We start from the raw sequence: 22,444 nt of genomic DNA, 5'->3' as shown, positions 1-22,444 counted from the left end.
AAATTCCTCTACAAAGTGTTTTTCACAAAGGAAACAGGCTGGCCTATTACAACAGAAAAGTCCTGGAGAAAAACAGGTCTTTCTGGACCCCCTTCCAAGTCTTTTTCAGACTTTTGTCACGAAATAGAAATTATTTTATAATATGATTCTTTCCTTCATTATCTGTAAGAAAATAAACATTGTTGTAAATCTCAGTATACTCAAATATATAGACATTCACCTTCTGAATTTAGTAGATAAGCACACTTTTAAACACGTGTAATAAATACAATTTAAACTTCCTACCTTATATCTTTCATAATACTATTTATACCCTCATGGTTGTCTTCATTAACCAATTGGTATAAAATATAAAGGTGGAGCCTCATCAACACCCACCTTAAAAATAGAATTCCTTGACAATATATGAAAATACTTCATAGTCAATGGCTTTTGAAGAAATTCCTTTTTCAAAACAATTGAAATTTAGTCTAAATATCTTTTAAAATAAAACAACTAAACTTAAAAGGCATTATCAAAACAGTAGTCTCTGATTTTTCATGCATTTTGTGTCAGGAACTACCACATCCCTCTTTCCATCCTCATGAAACAGAACAGAACCAGCATTGAATTGAATAAAGGTGTAATTCATTTATTCTGCCACGTCTCATTTTATTTCTCTTCTTGGAAATGGGCATAAATGTAGAGTTTGCCATCAACTTCCAAGTCTTCCTTTCAAGTATAGAAAGAGAAACATTTCAGTATTGTCATGTAAGGCAAGTGGAAATTTTTATAAACATTTACTTTGATAGGCACTGTGCAAACATGTTCTATGTTTATCTTATGTGGTCACCTCCTCAGTTCTAACTGGTGGCAGAATTTTACCCCATTTTACAGATTGGGAAAGGGTTGCGAGTTTTCTGGCATCCGTGCGGTGTTATCTGATTTGACATTTAAACTGTCCACTTTATCCAAACCAAAGTACAATGTGGCGGTAAGAAATATAGTAAAACAAAGGGACTTGAGGGAACAGAATCGTCTTTGAGTTACAAAAGATCTAAATTATACAAGCAGCAGAAGTCTTGGATGGACACCGTGATACCTTTTGAGATCATCTTTCACCCTCCCGGTGGTGGCACTGTACTATTATGGAATAGGGTTCTTAATCTTTTTTGTACCATGGACCCCTAATTTAGCCTTCTGGGGAATCCCATGGACCTCTTCTCAGAACAATGTTTTAAAATGCATAACAGAGCAAATGGAACATGGCTGTAGCATCTGACCCCTGAGATTTTCAAGCATTTCCACTCTGTCCATCTCACCACCCACTTGTACTCAACTGCTCTGAGACCTTCCCTAACCTTCTTCAGAGAAAGTAAAGGAGAGACAGGTAAGCAGTTTGGAAATTATGCAATTTGGAAATTGTGTTTCTGAGATTGTAGTAGTGTCTTCTTTTTCTCTTCCTGTTGAAAGCCTCCCCATTTCCTAAGCCCTCCACCTTTATGCAGATCAAGTCCGACCTTTCTCTAGTTCTATTTGCTGTGCGTTCCAGCGCAGCTCTGGGTCCGCCCAATCCTCCAGGCCGACCCCTCGAGGCCCCGTCCCCTCGAGGCCCTCAAGGCCCCGCCCCTATGGGCCCCGCCCCCAGCCGCGTCCGGGTCTCTCTCTGGTCCCTGCCAAATTTCGCTGGGCCACTCCTCGTCCAGTCTCCGAGCATGAGCCCCACCTATCCCCTCTTCCTTCCGGGCCCCGGGGCAGCCGCTGCAGAAGGATGGAGCCTGGGACCGGCACCTTCTCGGAGGAGCAATTCAGGGAGGCCTGCGCCGAGCTCCAGCGGCCCGCACTCTCCGGGGCCGCCTGGGAGCTGCTGGAGGAGACCCAGGGCATCAGCGTCTACCGGCTGCTGGACCAGGTAGCTGTCCGCCCCTAGAGGACCGCCGGGCGGCCGTCTGCGGGGGGCAGGGTGGGGGGTGCTTCTGGGGGGTGAGGGTGGGAGTGGGAGGTGCTCCCGGGGGCCTGGGGTGGGGGGACCAGACAGGGCAAGTGTTACAAGTTGATGGCAGAGTGAAAACGTGGGTCTGCGGATTCTTGCTTAGGCCCACCCACTTGCCTGCAAGGGACGTGAGCCTCTCTCCCGGGTGGGTGCCAGTGGTATCTGTGTGGCGGGGAGTATGTTCAGATTGAATCCAGGAAGATAAGCGACTGAGCTGTTCAGAGAGTGGATGTTCAGGGTGGTATGTGTGGTGTGAGGAATGTTGCTGAGAAGGGACCTACAGTCGACTCTAGTCATTTCACTAACTTGCTCCTTTGAATGCTGCCCCATTCCTTGTAAATTGCACCGAATAGCTTTAGCCTGAGAAAAAGTCTGGGGAAAAGTTGAAGGGTAGGAGGAATGGAGTTGCGGGTGTGGCGGCAGGCCTTTGGAGCCAGGTAACCGGCCAGGTGGAATGATGGCCTGTCATGGGTTGCTCTGTGTGCTAGCTGCTGCGTGGTAACTAGCTTAAAAGTCGCCTTTAGGCAAGGGAAGTGAAGTGCCTGTTTCCTGGCAGAGACCAGAGTATGAAACTGTTAGAGTAGGGAGGAACTCTGAGTCTGTGTGTCCCAGGGTCACTGGGTACAACAGGATGAGCAGGAAGCTCAGTGTAGAGCAGGCAGAATTAATTTCTGAGTGTCGTTTAAGCATTTACCTGGCTGCAAAAATGGACATGTTTTCAGAAAAACTCCTTTGATCTTCTGGATAAAATTGTTTCATTTTCCACACCGGCCACTTCCAGGCATTTGCCAAATGTTGGCAATTCACTGCTCAGATGTATCTGATGTCTGGCCCCTTCCCCTTCCCTTTTTTCCCTGACCCCTGTCACTCTGACTGCCACCTCTTCCCTAGAATCGCAGTGATCTTCTGACTTGCTTCTTGGCCTTCCACCCTTTCCCTTCCATCCTGCACACCTGAAATCAAGCACCTGAAAGAGATTGTGATCTTATTGTTCCCCTTCCAATGGCCCTGTTGATTGCGTAACAAATAAAACCTACAGTAATAGCCTACTCATTGCATGCTGTCTTATGCTCCAGGCAGGGTTAAGTGCTCTGCAGACACTGACTTAGTCCTCACATCGGTGCCAGGTTGTCAGGCACTATATAGACCATCACCTTATTACCAATTTGAAAATGGATATATGGAAAGATTAAATTGAAGGCTCAAGACTCACTCTGGGGTTGGAACTCAGTTTTCTAGCTCCAGACCTACGCTATGATACACTCCTCCACTGACTCTGAGAGGGCAAGTATGCCAGGTGGGCTGTGCTCAGGGGACTAGGCTGGTCCAGGGCCCATGGCTCCTCCACTCCGGTCCTGTCCTCCCATCAGCCCTGACCACTCCCCTCACATCCCCTGAAGGGCTGTGCCTTTTATCCCACAGCAGCCGCTGCCTAAGCTGAGGCAGAATGTCTGGCTTTGTATTGTTTCCATTGTGTATTGACATGGAGCAGGGCCCACCTCCCTCCTGGGGGGAAGATGGGTATTCAGAACTGTTCCTATCCCTCTGAACCATGATATAAGTCTTATTTCCACCTGTTCTGGGCATGAGGGCAGTTATAATACATTGATGTAAGCTACAAGTCTTTCCAGAGAGCTCCCGTAAGTTGGAGGCCATATGCTGGCCTTGAGCCCCAGCAGCTAGGCTGGGGCCACTGCCCATGGCCACCGTGATCTGCACGTGCATTCAGTGTCTAGGGACCCTGCTGTGTCAGGTGCGAGCCCTTTCCTAGAGCCTTAGTTGCACATCCAGTGTTATTTGCTGCCTGACCCATTTTGCTAGAGCCTCATTTTCTTTCCAAGTTGATTCCCATCCTTTACTTTCCTCCTGGAGGAGAATTCCATCGAATCCATCAGTTAGTAAATCTTGTCTTCTGAATGCCACTCCACGTCCAGTGAATTCGGCTTGTCCTACCCTGCCTAGACCTGCACTTATCTCCCCTAACACCCTGTGCCCTCTTCTGTCTGGTGATCCAGTGTGGTTTCATCCACCATGCATGCTGTTGATATTATGTGACTCTGTTTCCTCTTCCCCACACTTTCCTGCCTAGAGCCATTGTGCATATGGCCTTGGGTCCCCAGGTCCCTGACTGGAGGTCCAACCAGAAAATCCTGGCCCCTCTGTTAATGTTCACCTTGGTTTACATACCAGACTATTGCCCAGGTCATTCCAGGTCAGGTTTTTCATTGCAATTGTTATCATCTGGCTTTTTCAATTCTTCCGACTGGTGTACAGAGTGGACTTGTTTGGGGCCCTTTAATGTTAGGGGACTAGCAGAGGGTCTTATTGATCCACCTGACTTTTGATGGAGTTGCATTAAGACCTTTCCTTCAGTCCCATCAATAGACACATTATTCACCTTATTTCCTAATAACCATCTACAGATTTCCACCCTGCTGGAATGAGTCCCTTGATTCTTCCTATCTCTTCCTATTTCTTGTTAATGTGAAACCCATGAGCAGAAGGTGAGACAGGTAATCCGATAAGGCTTCTTGAAATGCTTGATTTTGTTTCAGTAAGGTTATGTTTGGTACCCATACAAAAATAACGCTTTTCATCAAAGTTCTTGCTAAATCTTTGTTGAGTAAGGGACATGTTCAATGGATGAATGTCCTGATTATGGTAAAGGCAGTCCATCATGGTTTGCATACAAAGCATATTAGCTGTTTCATCAGGGGTGTACCATTTGGAATTTATGGAATAAGAAGAATCAGACAGGCCCCCTTCTCAGACTTTTCAGTGACTTTTATCCAGTTGAACCCGGATGGCTGTTCCACAGGGAATAACCTGCTGTGAGTCTGAAGCAGGGAGGAGTGATCATGATCTAAAAATGATGCTGTAACAAAGTTACTATCACATGATTTGAAAAGACTGACATAAGCATAGATGTACTTGAGAGAGTTTGTAGTATGACAGATAAATTGTATTTTAAAGTAAAAAAAATTGTGGCTTCTTTTTAGTAGATTCGAATAATTCTGAATCTTGTTCTTGACAAATGGCTACTTTTGATACTTTTCCGTTTTCTCTTTTCCTATTAAATCACAGAATTTTAGACTTAGAAAGTCTCTTTGCAACCATTCTGTCCAATTCCCATCACCCTTTCTTTTTTCTTTCTTCCTGCTTTCTTTGCCTACTCTGTTTCCTTGTTCTCACCTTCTTTTTCTCTCCCCAAGTGTAGTGCTAACTTATCTTTACATGGCCCCTTAATATACAAAATGCTATTACACGTAAGTTTTCATTTATCCCTCTCAACAAATATAGAAGATAGGTAGAGACAGGTTTATTTTCCTATTTTATGGATGGCAGTAAGACCCAGAGCGAGCCACACAAGCCCTCATAGCTAGTAATTAGACACGAACCAGTGTACTTGGATAAACTCAGTACCAAATATATAGCTTGCTTCAATTCAGAACTACATTCTTTTTCTCCAAGCTAAGCAAAGCTAAACCATGCTATTACACGTAAGTTTTCATTTATCCCTCTCAACAAATATAGAAGATAGGTAGAGACAGGTTTATTTTCCTATTTTATGGATGGCAGTAAGACCCAGAGCGAGCCACACAAGCCCTCATAGCTAGTAATTAGACACGAACCAGTGTACTTGGATAAACTCAGTACCAAATATATAGCTTGCTTCAATTCAGAACTACATTCTTTTTCTCCAAGCTAAGCAAAGCTAAACCAGTCAATTCTAAAGGAAATCAGTCCTGAATATTCATTGCGGGGACTGATGCTGATGCTGAAATTCCAATACTTTGGCCACCTGATATGAAGAACTGACTCAATGGAAAAGACCCTGATGCTGGGAAAGATTGAAGGCGGGAGGAGAAGGGGATGACAGAGGATGAGATGGTTGGATGGCATCACCGACTCGATGCACGTGAGTTTGAGTAAGCTCTGGGAGCTGCTGATGGACAGGGAGGCCTGGCGTGCTGCAGTCCATGGGGTCGCAAAGACTGAACTGACCTGAAAGCCAAGCTAGGGCAACACTGCTGTGTGCTATGCTAGTCTATGTGGTGCTGTGGAAAAGAGCATGGATTTTGGAGGCAGACAGTGTTGAGTTGCAGTCTCTGCTCTGTTCCGCTGTCATTCATTTATTCAGGAGATGTTCACTGCGTGCCTCCCATGTGGGAGTGCCCTGACAGACACTGGGCATGAGCAGGGAGCAGGCAGTTGGAGCTGCTGGTTCAGTGAATGAGCTTCTTAAACAATAAACAGTACTCACTGATGATAATAAACATAGTATATAATGAAATGGCAGCTGAAAAATGCTACAGAAACAGTAAAGTGGGATGAAGGGATACAGAGATGTTATGGCAGAGGTGGGGATATCCAGGTGTGCTTTAGATACAGGGAATCTGGAAAAACCCTCTTCCAGAGGTTAACAATTGAGTGGAGATATAAATGAAAGAAGAGATTGCGCCCTGCCAATATCAGAGGAGAAATGGACCAGAGAGTGTTCCTCAAAGCTCAAGAGCTGCCTGGGGAGCTCTCAGGTCACCTCTCAGCCCTATTAGAGCCCCATCGTGAACAGAGTTGAAGTGGAGCTTGGATGGTCCTTTTGAGAAGTTCCCCTTTCGCCTAGAGGCTGATTATTCTGTCCTGTCTACTTTGGTGTGTTTGCTGCTGCTGCTGCTAAGTCACTTCAGTCGTGTCCGACTCTCTGTGACCCCATAGACATCAGCCCGCCAGGCTCTCCTGCCCCTGGCACTCTCCAGGCAAGAACACTGGCGTGTGTTGCCATTTCCTTCTCCAATGCATGAAAGAGAAAAAGTGAAACTGAAGTTGCTCAGTCGTGTCCGACTCTTAGTGACCCCATGGACTGCAGCCTACCAGGCTCCTCCGCCCATGGGATTTTCCAGGCAAGAGTACTGGAGTGGGGTGCCATTTCCTTCTCCGTTGGTGTGTTTGAAATGCTTAAAAATAAAATATGTTTTTGTTGCTTCTTTTTGTTTTTTCATGTGAAAGCTTTCCAAGAAGTTGTAATGAGCGTGCTGTGTTATAAACCATTGCAGTAGAGGGAACGCTGAGTGCTAAGTTCCAGAGCCAGGCTGACCTTCCTTCCTTTTCCAGGAGGGGCCAGAAGGACACAGGACCAGGGTGAACCTGGTGTTGGAGAGTGGCCCCCACTTACTACTTGGGGGATATAGGCCGGCTGCTGTTTCATTTAAAATCTCAGCTTCCTCATTTGCAAAACAAGTCTAATTCTTGCTTTTTAGGATCATTGGTTTCTGACAAACATTGAATGAAATGATCCATGGCAGAGTAATTCTTGACCTTGAGCATACACTAGACTCATCTGCAAAGCCTGTTAACATTCATCTGCAAAGCCTGTTAAAATTCACAGTTAATATCCTGCTCCGTTTCAGATTCAGTGGATCTGGGTGGGACTTGAGAGTTGGCTTTACATTTCTTTACTTCTCCTCCTCCTCCTTTTTAACATTTTGTTTTTACCGAATGGCCACGTGATACTGAAGCTCCATGGATTATACTTTGCGAACCACTGATGTAAGGGGAGCTTCTCACGTGCTGCTCGAGGTGCACCACCCCACGTGGTGGCACCGAGAGGCAGGAGAGGGAAGAGCGAAAAGGAGGACTATCTTAAGGTGGAAGTCATGTCCACGTGAAGACCAACTCTTCCTGGTTTTTCAGTGTCCACTTGGGAGTGCATGTGGTCCCCTGAACAGCAGGGAGAAGGTTCCCTTGGAGAGAAGGGTCATGGGTCATTTGCAAAAGCTTTCCCAGAGATCTGCAGTCAGGTCTCCCTGGAGCTTTAGGCTGGATACTATGCCAGTAGACACTGTGACCTGCCTGTAGATGGAGTGAAACTGGCATGCAGAGCTCACATCATTGATTTAGACCAAGAAAATGTTGGTCTGGAAAGATCTGACTGAGGGCTTGACTTCTTACGATTTGAAACCAAGTGTCTGGCACTGTGTGAAGCGGCTGCCTTTGTCCTTGCAAAGGTCTTCTCATCAGTGAGTTTGGTCAAGAGAAGACAGTACTTTCCCAGGGACTGTTCTTTCCTGTGCTGTTGCCCTACTGAACTACTGAGAGCCTGGCCTTACTCGGAAAACTGGGTTCAGCCGTGCTGTGTCGAGAGATAGCTTGGCCTTTTGGAAGGAAGCAGTGATTAAACTGCCATGGAAACGGATTACCTCAGTGGTGAGAAGCTTCACTCTGATTTCCCAGATGGGATGGTAATCTGACTTGCATCACGGACCTCTTCACTTCTGGGTGAAGGACTCTTCTCCCTTTTCCCATCCTACTAGGTACTAACATGATCGATGGAGCAGTTGATGCATTGGGGACACCTACAGAGCCATATGTACGAGTGGGTAGGACCACCGTGGCTAAAGCTGAGCAGCATGTGCAGCCTTCCTCTACTTGCTGCCACTGGTGCAGGTCTGCTCGCTCTCTCTGTCTCTCTCCTGCCCATCGCCCCTCAGTGTAACTGGATAGATAATGTTGGAGCCTCAGCTCTCTCTCCTCACTTCTCTCAGGACGAGCCTGTGGTGTGAGCAGCATGAAGATGCTGACTGATCACAAGGTGCTGGTCCAAGATTTGAAGGCATGCCTTAGCGGGGAGGGGGAGCAGGATCCCCCAGGCCTGTCTGAGGGTGTAAGTCAGACTTTGTATTGCACAGCTGGTTTGGGGCTGTTTGAATACACCCCTAGTAAGAAGAAACTCCAAAATACTGCTTCATGACCCATTCAAGCAGTGTTTCAGAACTTACTGTGTGCCTGCATTTTGGTGATGCCTGATGTATTCATCAGACAGAAAGTTCATACCTTCCAGAAACTTTAAGACAATAAAACAGGCACCTTTTATGCAATGTCTATCTGAGTTCCTGACCTATAGCATATGTTTTTCTCCCTGAAAAGCTTCTTTTAACATTTCTTCCAGAGCCAGGTCTGCTGCTGATGAATTCCCTGTTTCTGTTTGTCTGAAAAAGTTTGTATTTCTTCTTCACTTTTGAAGGATGGGTTCATTGGGTATAGAATTCTAGGTCAGTGATTGATTTAGTGTATATTTCACCCTACCTTTTCTCTTTTTGCAGAGTGGTTTCTTGATGAGATGTCTGCTCTAATTATCATCGGTATTCCTCTATAAGTAGAGTGATGGCCCTTTCCTTCCTGACAGCTTCTTTTAAGATTTTCTTTTTCTCTTTGGTTTTCTGGGTTTTGAATATGTTTTGTTTAAGAGTGTTGTTGCTTATCCTGTATGGTGGTGCTCAAGATCAAGCAGATTTACTTTGAAGAGTGGTCTGAGCTTAAATGAGTAAAGCCACATGTGATTTAAAATAAAATATAATATATTTGGGGTTTATAATGCAAAGATTCCTCTTTGCATGTGGAGTAGCAGTATGACTCTAGTAATCCAGAGCTTTTCTGGACTGTATGTTTTTAGAATGGTGGCGGCAATGGTCTAAAGCAGGGATTGCAAATTTTTTTTTTTTTTTTCCTGTAAAGAGCCAAATAGAAACTACTTTAGGCTTTATAGGACTAAGAGGCTGTATATTGACTTACATAACCACTTTGAAATCTAAAAAACTATGTTTTAGCTGTGGACTGTGAAAAATAGACAGCATGACAGATTCAATTAACTCCTGGTCTAAAATACAGTTCATGCTCAAAGTAGAACTCTCGGTCAGCCCACAGGTCACCACCTCTGCAAGCTTTCTCTCTCTCAGGAAATGGATATCCCATCTACCTGGTTGTTTAAGCAAATGTTAAAAGATTTGTTCTAGCTATCTCTGTCTCTACAGCCAATCTGTCAGCAATTTCTGTTGACATTACTTGCAAAATGTTACCCTAATTACTGACTTCTCCCCATCACTATTGTTACCACTCTAGCCAATCATCCACCTCTCTTCTCTGGATCATTGTACTGGTCTTCTAACCCATCTCCTTACTCATTTATGTTCTATTTTCTACCAAGAAGCAAGAACTATTAAAAAAGAAAACAATTTCCCTATTTAAGTTATTGACTGGCTTTCCATAGTTACTAGAATAAAATCTTTTTGCCCACTGCCTTGGTTCACAAAGCCCTCTGGACCCCGCCCCCACTACTTCTCTGACAGCAGCTCCTATCACTTTTCCCCCATCACAGTTCTCTGGTCTCCCTGACTTTCTGTTCTTTGAGGAAGACAACCAATCCATCAGCCTGTGGGCCTTCTCCCTACCAGGAATGGACATTTCTCATCTACCTATGGCCAGCTCCTTCTAATACTCAGAAGAAACTCTTCTGATAAATCCCTCATAGAGACATTCCCTGAACACCTGGTGATATACAACAAACCACCAGCCCCCCAAAACTAGACACCATTTATCACATCACCTCCTTTTATCCTACTTAATTACCTGGGTACCTGTCACCAGCCCCTGTGGTAAAGAACAAATAGAACTATGAGAGCAAGATCAGCAAGATCTTCACCTGTTCTTTCACCATTGCATTTCCAAGACTGCAGAGGAGATGCCCAGTAGTGAGATGGCACAAGCAACTATTTTTCATATGCTGTGTAATAGCAACTGGGGAATCAATAGGCTGTTTCTGTCTGTTCTCATTTTACAGCCAACTGGACTTTATGAGTATAAGTTCATTGGTACCCTGAGAGCTCCACCAGATCTACTTGTAGATATCTGTATGGATTTAGGCTATATAAGACGGCAGATCCCACAAGTTACAGGTGAGTGACATGTATTCCTTAGAAAAATCGGTTAGAAGGTAGAATCTATTGCTATTTTCTCTAACCAGCAGAAATCAATAGGTTTACTTCTATTATACTATGTTTCGTTTTAAATTTGGCTTAAATTCTGAGGTGCTGTGCTGAAATATGCCTTCAATATTTCTAGGACTTCCTTTTTATACTTTAATAGATTCACTCTCCTATTTGCTCCTGTTTGAACTTACTACAAGTTTGTTGTCATCATACACCACACACACACACACACCTGGAAGAGCATGGAAGACTTCTTGGAGAAAGTGGTGTCTGAGCTTTGTTTGACAAATTGAACCAAAGTTTTATAAACAGCAAGAATATATATACATGGTGAGGTGAAAAGTGAAGGGTGAGTGGGTTAAGGACGTTTGGCCCAGGAAACAGTATGAGTAAAATGAAGAAGGCATGAAACAATATGATTTTTTTTTTTAAATCTGTGAGCAGTTGGGTGCTTTTGGGTTGTTGGGGTAGCAGAATCTGGAATTAACCTGGGAGGAGAGTCCAGAGACCCAAGGGCCTAGGCTGGTCACCTGGCTACACTTCTTAGATTTTTTCCCAGAAATGATTGAGAATTATGAGTGGCATTAAATAGGGGATATTTCTGGCACTTAGAGTGGGGAGTGATCTCTGCTGTCCCAGGCACAATGGACCAGACACAGCTAGCCCAGGGGCCAGAAACCCTGACAGGCACTTGCTGTGGTTAGGAATGCTGGTTGCAAGGAAGAAAAGCTAGCAAATTTCAGTGTAATGAAAGGCAAAAACATTTATTGGTTCATGACATTGAAAATCCACGGCTGTCTGGCTTCCAGGATAGCTGCACATAATAGTTCATTTCTCCAGCTGAACTCTGCCTTCTTCTGTATTGACCAGATTCTCAGGCAGATTCTGTGTCATGCAGAGAGGCCACCAGAAGATGCAGGCTAACATTCTAACCGAGTACACAACCCCAGAGGAACAGGAACTTTCCTACTGATGGCATCCAGAGTCTCAGGATTGGCTCTTATCGCCTCAGCCTGGATCATATATTATTTCCTTCAGCATGCTTGTCATGGTTTAGGGCCACATACTATTTTCAGCTACTCTTACTTTATGGGGAATGGTGGTGCCGTATATTCGAGGGAGAAGCCAGGTGTTCTCTGGCCATCTCCCTGCCAGTTGTGATTCAGTCATGTGCTGTAGCCATTTACAAAGCCTCTGATGTGTGGTACTTGCTATCAACAGTCCACACTATGGAGTATAGTCCAGAGGCTGCAGTAGTTTGACTTTTCTGGAATCATCCTGAGGTTCTTAACCTAACTCTGGTCCTCCCAGATCTTCTATAAGCTACCTGAGAACTTCACAAAGCCACTTTTGGGCCTAAACTTGCGAGAGTGGCAAGCCAGGATTCTGTCCACATATGCCTTCCCTGAACTAATCACTGTGACCATGTTCTGCTCATTTTCCCAGCCCTGAAATTAACACTGAGTCAGTCTGGGAATACCAGACCACCTGACCTGCCTCTTGAGAAATCTGTATGCAGGTCAGGAAGCAACAGTTAGAACCGGACATGGAACAAGAGACTGGTTCCAAATTGGGAAAGGAGTATGTCAAGGCTGTATATTGTCACCCTGCTTATTTAACTTATATGCAGAGTACATCATTAGAAATGCTGGGCTGGATGAAGCACAAGCTGGAATCAAGATTGCTGGGAGAAATATCAATAACCTCAGATATGCAGATGACACCACCCTTCTGGCAGAAAGTGAAGAACTAAAGACCCTCTTGATGAAGGTGAAAGAGGAGAGTGAAAAAGTTGGCTTAAAGCTCAACATTCAGAAAGTGAAGATCATGGCATCTGGCCCCATCACTTCATGGAAAATAGATTGGGAAACAGTGGAAACGGTGGCTGACTTTATTTTGGGGGGCTCCAAAAATCACTGCAGATGGTGACTGCAGCCATGAAATATAAAGACGCTTACTCCTTGGAAGGAAAGTGATGACCAACGTAGACATTATATTAAAAAGCAGAGACATTACTTTGCCAACAAAAGTCCACATAGTCAAAGCTATGGTTTTTCCAGTAGTCGTGTATGGATGTGAGAGTTGGACTATAAAGAAAGCTGAGCACTGAAGAATTGATGCTTTTGAACTGTGGTGTTGGAGAAGACTCTTGAGAGTCCCTTGGACTGCAGGGAGATCCAACCAGTCCATCCTAAAGGAGATCATTCCTGAGTGTTCCTTGGAAGGACTGATGTTGAAGCTGAAACTCAAATACTTTGGCCACCTGATGCGAAGAGCTGACTCATTTGAAAAGATCCTGATGCTGGGAAAGATTGAGGGCATGAAGAGAAGGGGATGACAGAGGATGAGATGATTGGATGGCATCACCAACTCAATGGACATGAGTTTGAGTAAACCCTGGGAGTTGATGATGGACAGGGAGGCCTGGCGTGCTGCGGTCCATAGGGTCTCAGAGTCAGACACGACTGAGCTACTGAACTGAATTGAACAGTCCTGCTTAAACTACATAGTGGGGAAGAAGGTAAAAGGTGATGCTCTGAAGGAGAATGAGATTCTGGTGCAAGAAGGGGAGAGTCATAGCAGAGCAGGCAAAAGCAGCAGATGTCCACTCATTCCTTTTCTTTCAAGGTCATCTTCAACCTCTTGTAGTAATGGACTGATAAATTCTTTACTCCATGTTCTGCTTCTAATAGATTTTCTTTCTTTCAAAAGCTGAATTAAATAACACATTTCTGTGCTGTCAGCACCTTCTCTAGGGATTCTCTTGGTTCCTTCAGAAGCTTAGGCTTGGCTCCTCTTCTAAAGGGTAGAAGCTTCCCACACAGCTTGAGGGCATATGCTGTGCACTTCAAAGCATTGCTTTGCTCTCTCTCTCCAAGAGCTGATGCTATTTGCATACAGTAGCATGGTGGGTGTTAAGGAGATTTGGTCCCTCTAACTATGATATAAAGCAACACGGGAGAGAGGCAAGCATCTTACAGTTAACATAGTTCAGCCACTTTCTAGCTTTTTCAGAAGGACACTAACCTCTCTTGAAACTTCATTTCTAAGCTGGGTTGCTCATTTCCAGGACACCTGTAATATGTCACAAAATTTAAGATGAGGAGAAAGGTCACAACAGAAAAATTATTGGCACTGTAGTGTCATCTGATGATTACAATGATTTTAGAACTTGAAAATTTATTTTTGGATGCCTAATTTTGTTTCACTGCATTCTGTCTTAGAATGTTGTTTGTGGTATACAATGAACAAGTTTTGTTGGGTTCTTTTATTTCTACTGTGTTATTCTATCTACCAGACACTGTCCCTGGACAACAAGATTTCAGTGGTTCTAAATATCTGACTTTCTCTAAAATTCAATGCCTCGTGAGTTAGTGGTTTATCACCCTACAAGGTTGTCATATCAAAGCTTCTTGTGAATTGAAGCCAAAGGAACTTCCAGATGCAATAACGTCTTTTGTGTTGTTTTTTTGTTTGTTTGTTTTGCTTTGTCTAATAGAAGCCTATGAAACAGAATGCAATGGAGAAACAGTGACCTACATGAAAATGGAGTTCCCTTTTTTTGTGTCCAGCAGAGATGTATCCTTTTCGAATGCATACTATTATTCAGCTTTCTAAGTGTCTTTGTTCTTCATGGCCATGACTCAATGGCAGTATATCCAGAAGGTGGACAACATTGTCTTTGACTCTTGCATAAGCATCTGCTAAAGCTGTCACTTCTTGTGTAGCTTTCAGAGATCTCAGTGTGATTTCTGGGTCTGACGACATGGAACATCTATAATTGTGGGAAGGCAGCTCATACTTTCCTGAGATTTTTCCTAGAAAATCCTTGTACCCCAGATTTGGGGACCTGAAAACAACTTTTCCTTCAGATAATTCAATACACTCCCTCAGTCTGTAGAGGAGGAAGCCGGGCCCCAGAGAGTTAAGGTGATCGAGGCGCACAATCAGGCGGTGAGCAGCTGACTCGGGGATGGAACTCAGGCCCCGCATTTCCAGCTCTCTCCACCGCCCCTCCTCCCCCATCATTGGCTCTGGACCCTGTGAGTGTGTGTTTCCTGCTCAGTTTCTTAACATTGAATTACCTTCCCTGTAATAGTGCCATAGACATGGTGGCTGGTCTGAGAATCTTTATTGCGATGAAATGATTATATTACTCTTGGTGAACCAGAACCAGTGAGGACATTTGCCTACTACTATTTCGATGTCCACATATCTTCCTGTGGTCACCAGGTATAAGTAACCTTGCCTGAGCATCTTCTGTGCCCAGAGGTCAATGATTAGGGCTTACGGGGACAACAGAGAGCAATGACAGGAACCATTGCTTCCTGCGTGAGATTCTGCTCCAGTCTTTCTCCAATGCCCCCACCAAGCCTGTCTACAGGCAGTGTTCCTCTCTGTTCTTGCACAGTGAAGCCGAATCTCAGAAAAATTAAGTTACCCAGGATCACAGCTGATAAATGACAAATCCTCTGAGATCTCATTGCTTTATTGGAGAAAGGAGGAGTGGGTTCCCCTCATAATTAGAGCAGCAAAGAATCACTGATAGGTGGGTAATGCATGCTCTTGAGCTTCTCGGGTGGCTCAGTGGTGAAGAATCTGCCTGCCAGTACAAGATATGCAGGAGAGCTGTGGGTTTGAGCCCTGGGTCAGGAAGATTCCCTGGAGCAGACATGGCAACCCACTCCAGTATTCTTGCCTGGGAATCCTATGGACAGAAGAACCTGTCAGGCTACAGTCCACGGGGTCACAAAGAGTCAGACACCACTGGGAACTGAGTATGTACACCATGCCTGCTATGAAAAGAGAACACCAGGTGGGAGGTGACAGGGCTCTGCAGGGAAGTTAGGCAGACCAAGCAGGAAGTGAACTGGCAGATTAAGGGAGCAAACACCAAGTGGAGGCAACAAAACAATTGCCTTTTGCTTCTGACTTGTGGGCTTTCCTTTTATCCATCTGAGAGGTTTGACCCTGGCCTTGCCTTGACTGGCAGTGTAGTGCGTCTATGTGAAGCAGCGGCGAGAACTGGACTTCAGAGGGCGGAAGATTCAGGTGGTCCTGGCCAAGGGCACCTCGCTGCCACAGTTTCCAGAGAGACCAGGCTTCATCCGGGTGAGCCAGTGCCAGGTGAAGCTGGCTGTGGAGAGTGCTGGCCATAACCGGAGCAAAGGTAAAACGAAGGCAGTGGTTGGTGTATGGTGCGCCCTGTGAGGGCTGCGGTGACTGTGAGGCTCAGAATATGCAGGATGCATTTCCCCTGAGGTCAGAGAACTGGGCATGACTTCAGAGGAAACAGAGGAGACTCAATCCACCCCTGAAGTTTGGCTACAATGCAAGGTGGATGTTTAAATCTGATCAATCTATTTTTTACTTACTCTTGCATTGTGCAAATGAAATCAGAACATCGACGTGAACCAAAAGGTTTAGGAATTCACTTCAGGCTGCTCTTGTTCTGCACATTCTGGCTGGAGGTGAGCAGGAAGGCTAGTGGGACCATCTCTGAGAAGGTACCTCTCACTCAGCAAAAACTAAGGGACTCAGGACCTGTCTGCCTTGAGTTCCATACTCAGGAGAGAATCTGGGAGGGGTTTGTGTGGCCACCTGCTGGACTGGAATGGGTATGGCCTGGAGACTGCAGGGAAATCTGAACATTGTTCTGGTGTGTGTTAGATCTGCCGCCTTGGATGTATCACCCCACTCTCCTAAGTCTCAATTTTATCATTTATAAACTGGAGTTTAATTTTATCAACGTTTATAATTAAGATAATTGAGAGCAATAACTGAGATACATATCCAAATATCTAGCACTTATGCTATGCTATGCAATACTATGCTAAGTCACTTCAGTCATGTCCAACTCTACGGACTGTAGCCCCCCAGGCTCCTCTGTCCATGGGGATTCTCCAGGCAAGAATACTGGAGTGGATTGCCATGCCCTCCCCATCTAGCACTTGCCATGGGTTAAATAAATAGCAGCAGAATGTGCCTTGACTGTTTGCCAAAGTGTGTATATAAGTGTCCCATAATGGAGATGGGAGAGTCCACTTGAATTGTGTGTTACCTCTCTCCTTAATTTTTGGCCTGAATGTAAACCTGGATGTTTGCTGCTGTATTTTTCCTCCTTTTGAATTGTCCCTTCTTTCCCTCTCTAGTATTTATTTATTGCTTCGTAAACCCTGGTGGCTGGATTCCATCCTGGCTTATCAACTTGCTTGTCAAGGTGAGACTCCCTGAGGCAGGGGGGAAGCGTGCTTGACAAATATTGACTTACCCTGTGGGGCTGTTAGCCTGAAGAGATGTGCAATCTCAGGCCTCATGATGCTCTTTTACGAAGCAGCATGGTTGACTGACTCTGGTTAGGACTGGGGTTGCCAACACCCAGGACTGAGGCTGGGACAAAAGACCAAACTCTTCACCCGGTATATCAGCTCCCCACTACTTTCCCACCAAGATCCCACCAGCATCAGTCTCTGGAACCTTTGGACAATAACCTGGTCCTTGTAGGAACAAGGGTGCCTGTGGACCCTGTATCTGCTTATGCAGGAGTTAGGCCAACATGGCTTGGGAGACAATGAGATATGCTCAAGCCTGGGGAAGCCTCCAGTTTCATTTTTGTGTTTTCTTCCTATAAGGAGAAGGGACTTCAGTGGTATGCAGATCACTCCTGGAGACCATTCAGTCTGCTTTGTGAGGTCCTACTTACGGGTTGGTGGGCTCACCAATTCACAGGGAGAGTAAGAAAGTACACAAACTTGAGTAAAACACATCATACTTTGAATTCTGGTCCCTACTTCCGACTGTGTAATCTAAGGAAGCTATCAGTTTCTCCCCTCCAAAAAATGGGGATGGATATTTCCACAATGTAGAGAAGGAGTAACCAAAACAACATTTGGGGAAAGTCTTGGCAATGTTCAACACTAAGGGATGACATATCCTGCCTCTTGCTCCCAATTCTTACCAATTTTCAATTTTGTAAAGCAAGTCCTTTCTTTCATCTTTTTGGAATAACACACAGCCCAGCCCAGTCCCATTTTCTGAATTTTCTTTTTCTTTTCAAAAATAGTGTCTTAGAATTGTCTGAGCTTTCTACTAGCAAAAGCTAAAATATGCAAGGTCTGAAAACTGTGGCCCCTACATTACCTGTGCCCTGAGTCTTACCTTTTTCATCATCAGTGCCAACATTCTGTTGAAATCTTACCAGGAGCCCTATTGTCTTATTTATTATTCCCCAAGGCATCTTCCTTCACCCTTGCCACATCCTGAGAATGAAGAGTAGTTGCTGTGAGGACAGAGTAATGACAATGTCCTTTTCTTTGCAGAATGGAATTCCTGGCTTCCTGGCTGACCTGGAGAATGCCTGCCTGAGGTACCAGAGGAGAACCTAAGAGAGATTTGGGAGCTTTTTGTTCATGAATGATGTCCCTGGAACTGCCCCAACTTCTGCTGCTCAGGATGTCTGTCATTTTTCCATCTCAGAAGCCTGCACACACTCCAGCGCCTTGTGCCCAAGGGTGCCAGCCTGATGCCTAACTTCCTTTCCCATTCTCCCCACTCTGGAACAAACTGCCTTGTTTCACTGTAGAATGTGGGTCAGATTCAGAAAACCCTTGAAGAAAAACTCAGAACTTTTTGTGGATGGACTTACCAAAATGCTCCAAAGACATACAATTCTAAATCAAGAACATAGGAATCTTTTTTTATATATAGTATATTTTCTTACTGAAAGATAATTGCTTTACAGAATTTTGTCGTTTTCTGTCAAACCAAAACATGAAAGGTATATATATATATATCTCCTCCCTTTTGAACTTCCCTCCCTTCTCCCTCCCCATCCCACCCCTCTAGGTTGAGAACATAGGAATCTTTTGATTTCCATCTTACTTGCAGATCTTCTCCCTGATGTAAAGAAGCAAACTGAGGATAATAAAGATGGATGGGTGGGATGTCCTCCATATTGTTCAAGTTGCCACTCAATTCTTTGAGGAATTAAGGAAACCTATATTATCTTACAAACCAGGCGTTTATTATAAAGGCAAAGGAGGCTCTAGGAAGAATTCAAGCCCACTTTTCCTTTTTACCCATGCCCAAATGTACCCTTTTCTTCTCAAAATGTTTTCAGATGTTCTAAAAGTTATGAACTTAAGGAACAAAAGTCCTTGGTGCAACTTCCATTCTTTCTTTGTGTCTTTGAGATATAAATATTCTACATAGTCTTCTCTAGGATACAAAAGAATCTCATAAGAAGGAAAGAAAAAAGTCCATTTTGATAATTAGGAGTAGGAAACATCTTAAAATTTCACTTGGAAATATTAGTTAAAAACTATCTGAGCAGATAACCTTGATTTACTCCATCTTCCAGAATCACAATGGACCCAAATCTTCTTTTATAAACCCCTGAGTTTCATATTATCATATCTGTTTATTTCTTTCTCTATCTATATGTTATAGTGAATTTTTTGTATTTCTGAATGATATTTCCAAAGTTATTTTTAAAGGCTCCAGTAATTGACTTGAAGTTCAACAAGAAATATACAAATCAAGTGCACTAACAGAAATATAGAAACTAACCCAAATGTTTTCCAGATTCATGTGATCTAGGATAATATTTGGTAAATAAACCTATTTTTCAAGGACAATTGAGTGGTGCTACAAAAACAGTGGAAAATATCCTCATTTTAATCTGGTTATATGCCCAAACTTTTATACTATTCATGGGGTTCTCAAGGCAAGAATACTGAAGTGGTTTGCCATTCCCTTCTCCAGTGGACCACATTCTGTCATACCTGTCCACCATGACCCTCCCATCTTGGGTGGCCCCATGGGCATGGCTTAGTTTCATTGAGTTAGACAAGGCTGTGGTCCTAGTGTGATTAGATTGACTAGTTTTCTGTGATTATGGTTTCAGTGTGTCTGCCCTCTTGCAACACCTACCGTCTTACTTTGGTTTCTCTTACCTTGGACGTGGGTTATCTCTTCACGGCTGCTTCAGCAAAGTGCAGAGCAGAGCGTGGGCGGCCGCAATGGGGCACAGAGCGTGGGCGGCTGCGACGGCGCAGAGAGCGTGCCCGAGACGAACTACCCCAGGTCCGCGGTCAGAGGACAGAATAGGAAAGAAGAGAGATCTCTTCAAGAAAATTAGAGATACCAAGAGAACATTTCATGCAAAGATGGGCTTGATAAAGGACAGAAATGGTATGGACCTAGCAGAAGCAGTAGATATTAAGAAGACGTGGCAGGAATACACAGAAGAACTGTACAAAGTGGATCTTCACGACCCAGATAATCACCATGGTGTGATCACTCACCTAGAGCCAGATATTCTGGAATGTGAAGTCAAGTGGGCCTTAGAAAGCATCACTATGAACAAAGCTAGTGGAGGCGATGAAATTCCAATGGAGCTATTTCAAATCCTGAAAGATGATGCTGTGAAAGTGCTGCACTCAATATGCCAGCAAATTTGGAAAACAGCAGTGATTAACTGGAAAACTCAACAGTGGCCATGTGGAAAAGCAGTCCTTTTCCAGGACGGGACAAGATCAGTTTTCATTCCAATCTAAAAGTAAAGCAATGCCAAAAAATGCTCAAACTACTGCACAACTGCACTCATCTCACACACTAGTATGGTAATGCTCAAAGTTCTCCAAGCCAGGCTTCAGCAATATGTAAACCATGAATTTCCCAGATGTTCAAGCTGGTTTTAGAAAAGGCAGAGGAACCAGAGATCACATTGCCAACATCCGCTGGATGATTGAAAAAGCAAGAGAGTTCCAGAAAAAAACATCTCTTTCTGCTTTATTGACTATGCCAAAGCCTTTGACTGTGTGGATCACAAGAAACTGTGGAAAATTCTGAAAGAGATGGGAATACCAGACCACCTGACCTGCTTCTTGAGAAATTTATATACGGGTCAGGAAGCAACAGTTAGAACTGGACATGGAACAACAGACTGGTTCCAAATAGGAAAAGGAGTACGTCAAGGCTGTATATTGTCACCCTGCTTATTCAACTTACATGCAGAGTACATCATGAGAAATCTGGACTGGAGGAAACACAAGCTGGAATCAAGATTGCCAGGAGAATATCAATAACCTCAGATATGCACATGACACTACCCTTATGGCAGAAAGTGAAGAGGAAATAAAAAGCCTCCTGATGAAAGTGAAAGAGGAGAGTGAAAAAGTTGGTGTAAAGCTCAACATTCAGAAAACGAAGACCATGGCATCTGGTCACATCACTTCATGGGAAATAGATGGGGAAACAGTGGAAACAGTATTAGACTTTATTTTGGGGGGGCTCCAAAATCACTGCAGATGATAACTGCAGCCATGAAATTAAAAGACGCTTACTCCTTGGAAAGTTATGACCACCCTAGGTAGCATATTGAAAAGCAGAGACATTACTTTGCCAACAAAGGTCCGTCTAGTCAAGGCTATGGTTTTTCCAGTGGTCATGTATGGATGTGAAAGTTGGACTGTGAAGAAGGCTGAGCACCAAAGAATTGATGCTTTTGAACTGTGGTGTTGGAGAAAACTCTTGAGAGTCCCTTGGACTGCAAGGAGATCCAACCAGTCCATTCTGAAGGGTATCGGCCCTGGGATTTCTTTGGAAGGAATGATGCTAAAGCTGAAACTCCAGTACTTTGGCCACCTCATGTGAAGAGTTGACTCATTGAAAAAGACTCTGATGTTGGGAGGGATTGCGGGCAGGAGGAGAAGGGGACGACGGAGGATGAGATGGCTCGATGGCATCACTGACTCAATGGACGTGAGTCTGAATGAACTCCGGGAGTTGGTGATGGACAGGGAGGCCTGGTGTGCTGTGATTCATGGGGTAGCAAAGAGTCGGACACGACTGAGTGACTGCACTGAACTGAACTTATGCCCAAACTTCTAACCAAGAAATGGTTCAGCTATAGGAGCCAATTAAATTACTATAAAACATTCCTTCATCTATAAAACGAACCTTTTTGTTTTTCCTTTGCCAACTAAAAATTGTCACTCGCCACCTGGCACTACAAGAGTCCCCAGTTACTGCAGTCACTGCCCTTCAATAGACCTTGCAAGGAGTTCAGGGCAGAGATTAGGAATGAAGCATTCGTTGCTCTGGTTTTTGCATAGTTGGATATTTTCAGGAGAAGATTTTATTAGCCCAATTTCTTGCTTTTACTTATATCTAGAAAATCACTAAGACTATTATTGGACATCTGTTCCACATGAATAGCAGCAATCTTTCTGAGACTAGTGGAAACCCTCTGCCAAAATGTTTGCTTGACTTCACGTATCCCCCTTCACTAAAATCACATATATATTGACCTCCCTTGCCTACTTTTCAGAGCAGTTCCTCAGAGATATCCGAGAGGCTGAACCCTGGGCTATAGTTCTCATTTTGTCTCAAGTAAAACTTAACTCACAGCTCTCACATGATGCTTTTTTTGTTGTTGTTGACACCTTTGGCAATCAACAAAAAGACCCAGAGCAGACTTGTTGCCCTCTTCTGAACTTTATGAAGAACCCTAGGTTGATACCAATAGAGACCTTCTGTGCCCATCCACCTTCTCAGAGAGTTCGAATGAATTTAAAGTGAGTCTCTCTTGGTTCTTGCATCTCGCTTGTAGGTTGATGATCCTGAGTTTTATTTGGTGGTCTATAATAGGTATCTGGCCCCCATTTGAAAGATACTGGGGAGAGGGGGACAACTGAAAGACAGTGGG

General features: G+C 44.2%; 1 protein-coding gene across 1 annotated transcript; it reads left to right on the top strand.

Annotated features, from left to right (window-relative positions):
• The first annotated feature begins 1,609 nt into the window (after positions 1-1,609).
• LOC113878107 (phosphatidylcholine transfer protein-like) lies at positions 1,610-19,370 on the top strand. Its single transcript, XM_027518959.1, has 6 exons — positions 1,610-1,891; positions 10,587-10,701; positions 14,234-14,313; positions 15,733-15,904; positions 16,887-16,954; positions 18,054-19,370. The coding sequence occupies exons 1-6, from the start codon at positions 1,751-1,753 to the stop codon at positions 18,117-18,119; spliced, it is 642 nt and encodes a 213-aa protein (XP_027374760.1). The 5' UTR covers positions 1,610-1,750; the 3' UTR covers positions 18,120-19,370.
• The last annotated feature ends 3,074 nt before the right edge of the window (positions 19,371-22,444 follow it).

The sequence above is a fragment of the Bos indicus x Bos taurus genome, chromosome 19, assembly GCF_003369695.1.
Source record: "Bos indicus x Bos taurus breed Angus x Brahman F1 hybrid chromosome 19, Bos_hybrid_MaternalHap_v2.0, whole genome shotgun sequence".
NCBI classification, from domain to species: Eukaryota; Metazoa; Chordata; class Mammalia; order Artiodactyla; family Bovidae; genus Bos; species Bos indicus x Bos taurus.
This window is presented reverse-complemented; position numbering and strand designations above follow the sequence as displayed.

Excerpts from the sequence above, each read along its gene's own strand:
- LOC113878107 (XM_027518959.1), top strand. The coding sequence starts at position 1,751 with ATGGAGCCTGGGACCGGCACCTTCTCGGAGGAGCAATTCAGGGAGGCC. Across the intron at positions 10,702-14,233 it reads GCAGATCCCACAAGTTACAG|AAGCCTATGAAACAGAATGC; the intron begins GTGAGTGACATG and ends TTTGTCTAATAG. Across the intron at positions 16,955-18,053 it reads TTATCAACTTGCTTGTCAAG|AATGGAATTCCTGGCTTCCT; the intron begins GTGAGACTCCCT and ends TTTTCTTTGCAG.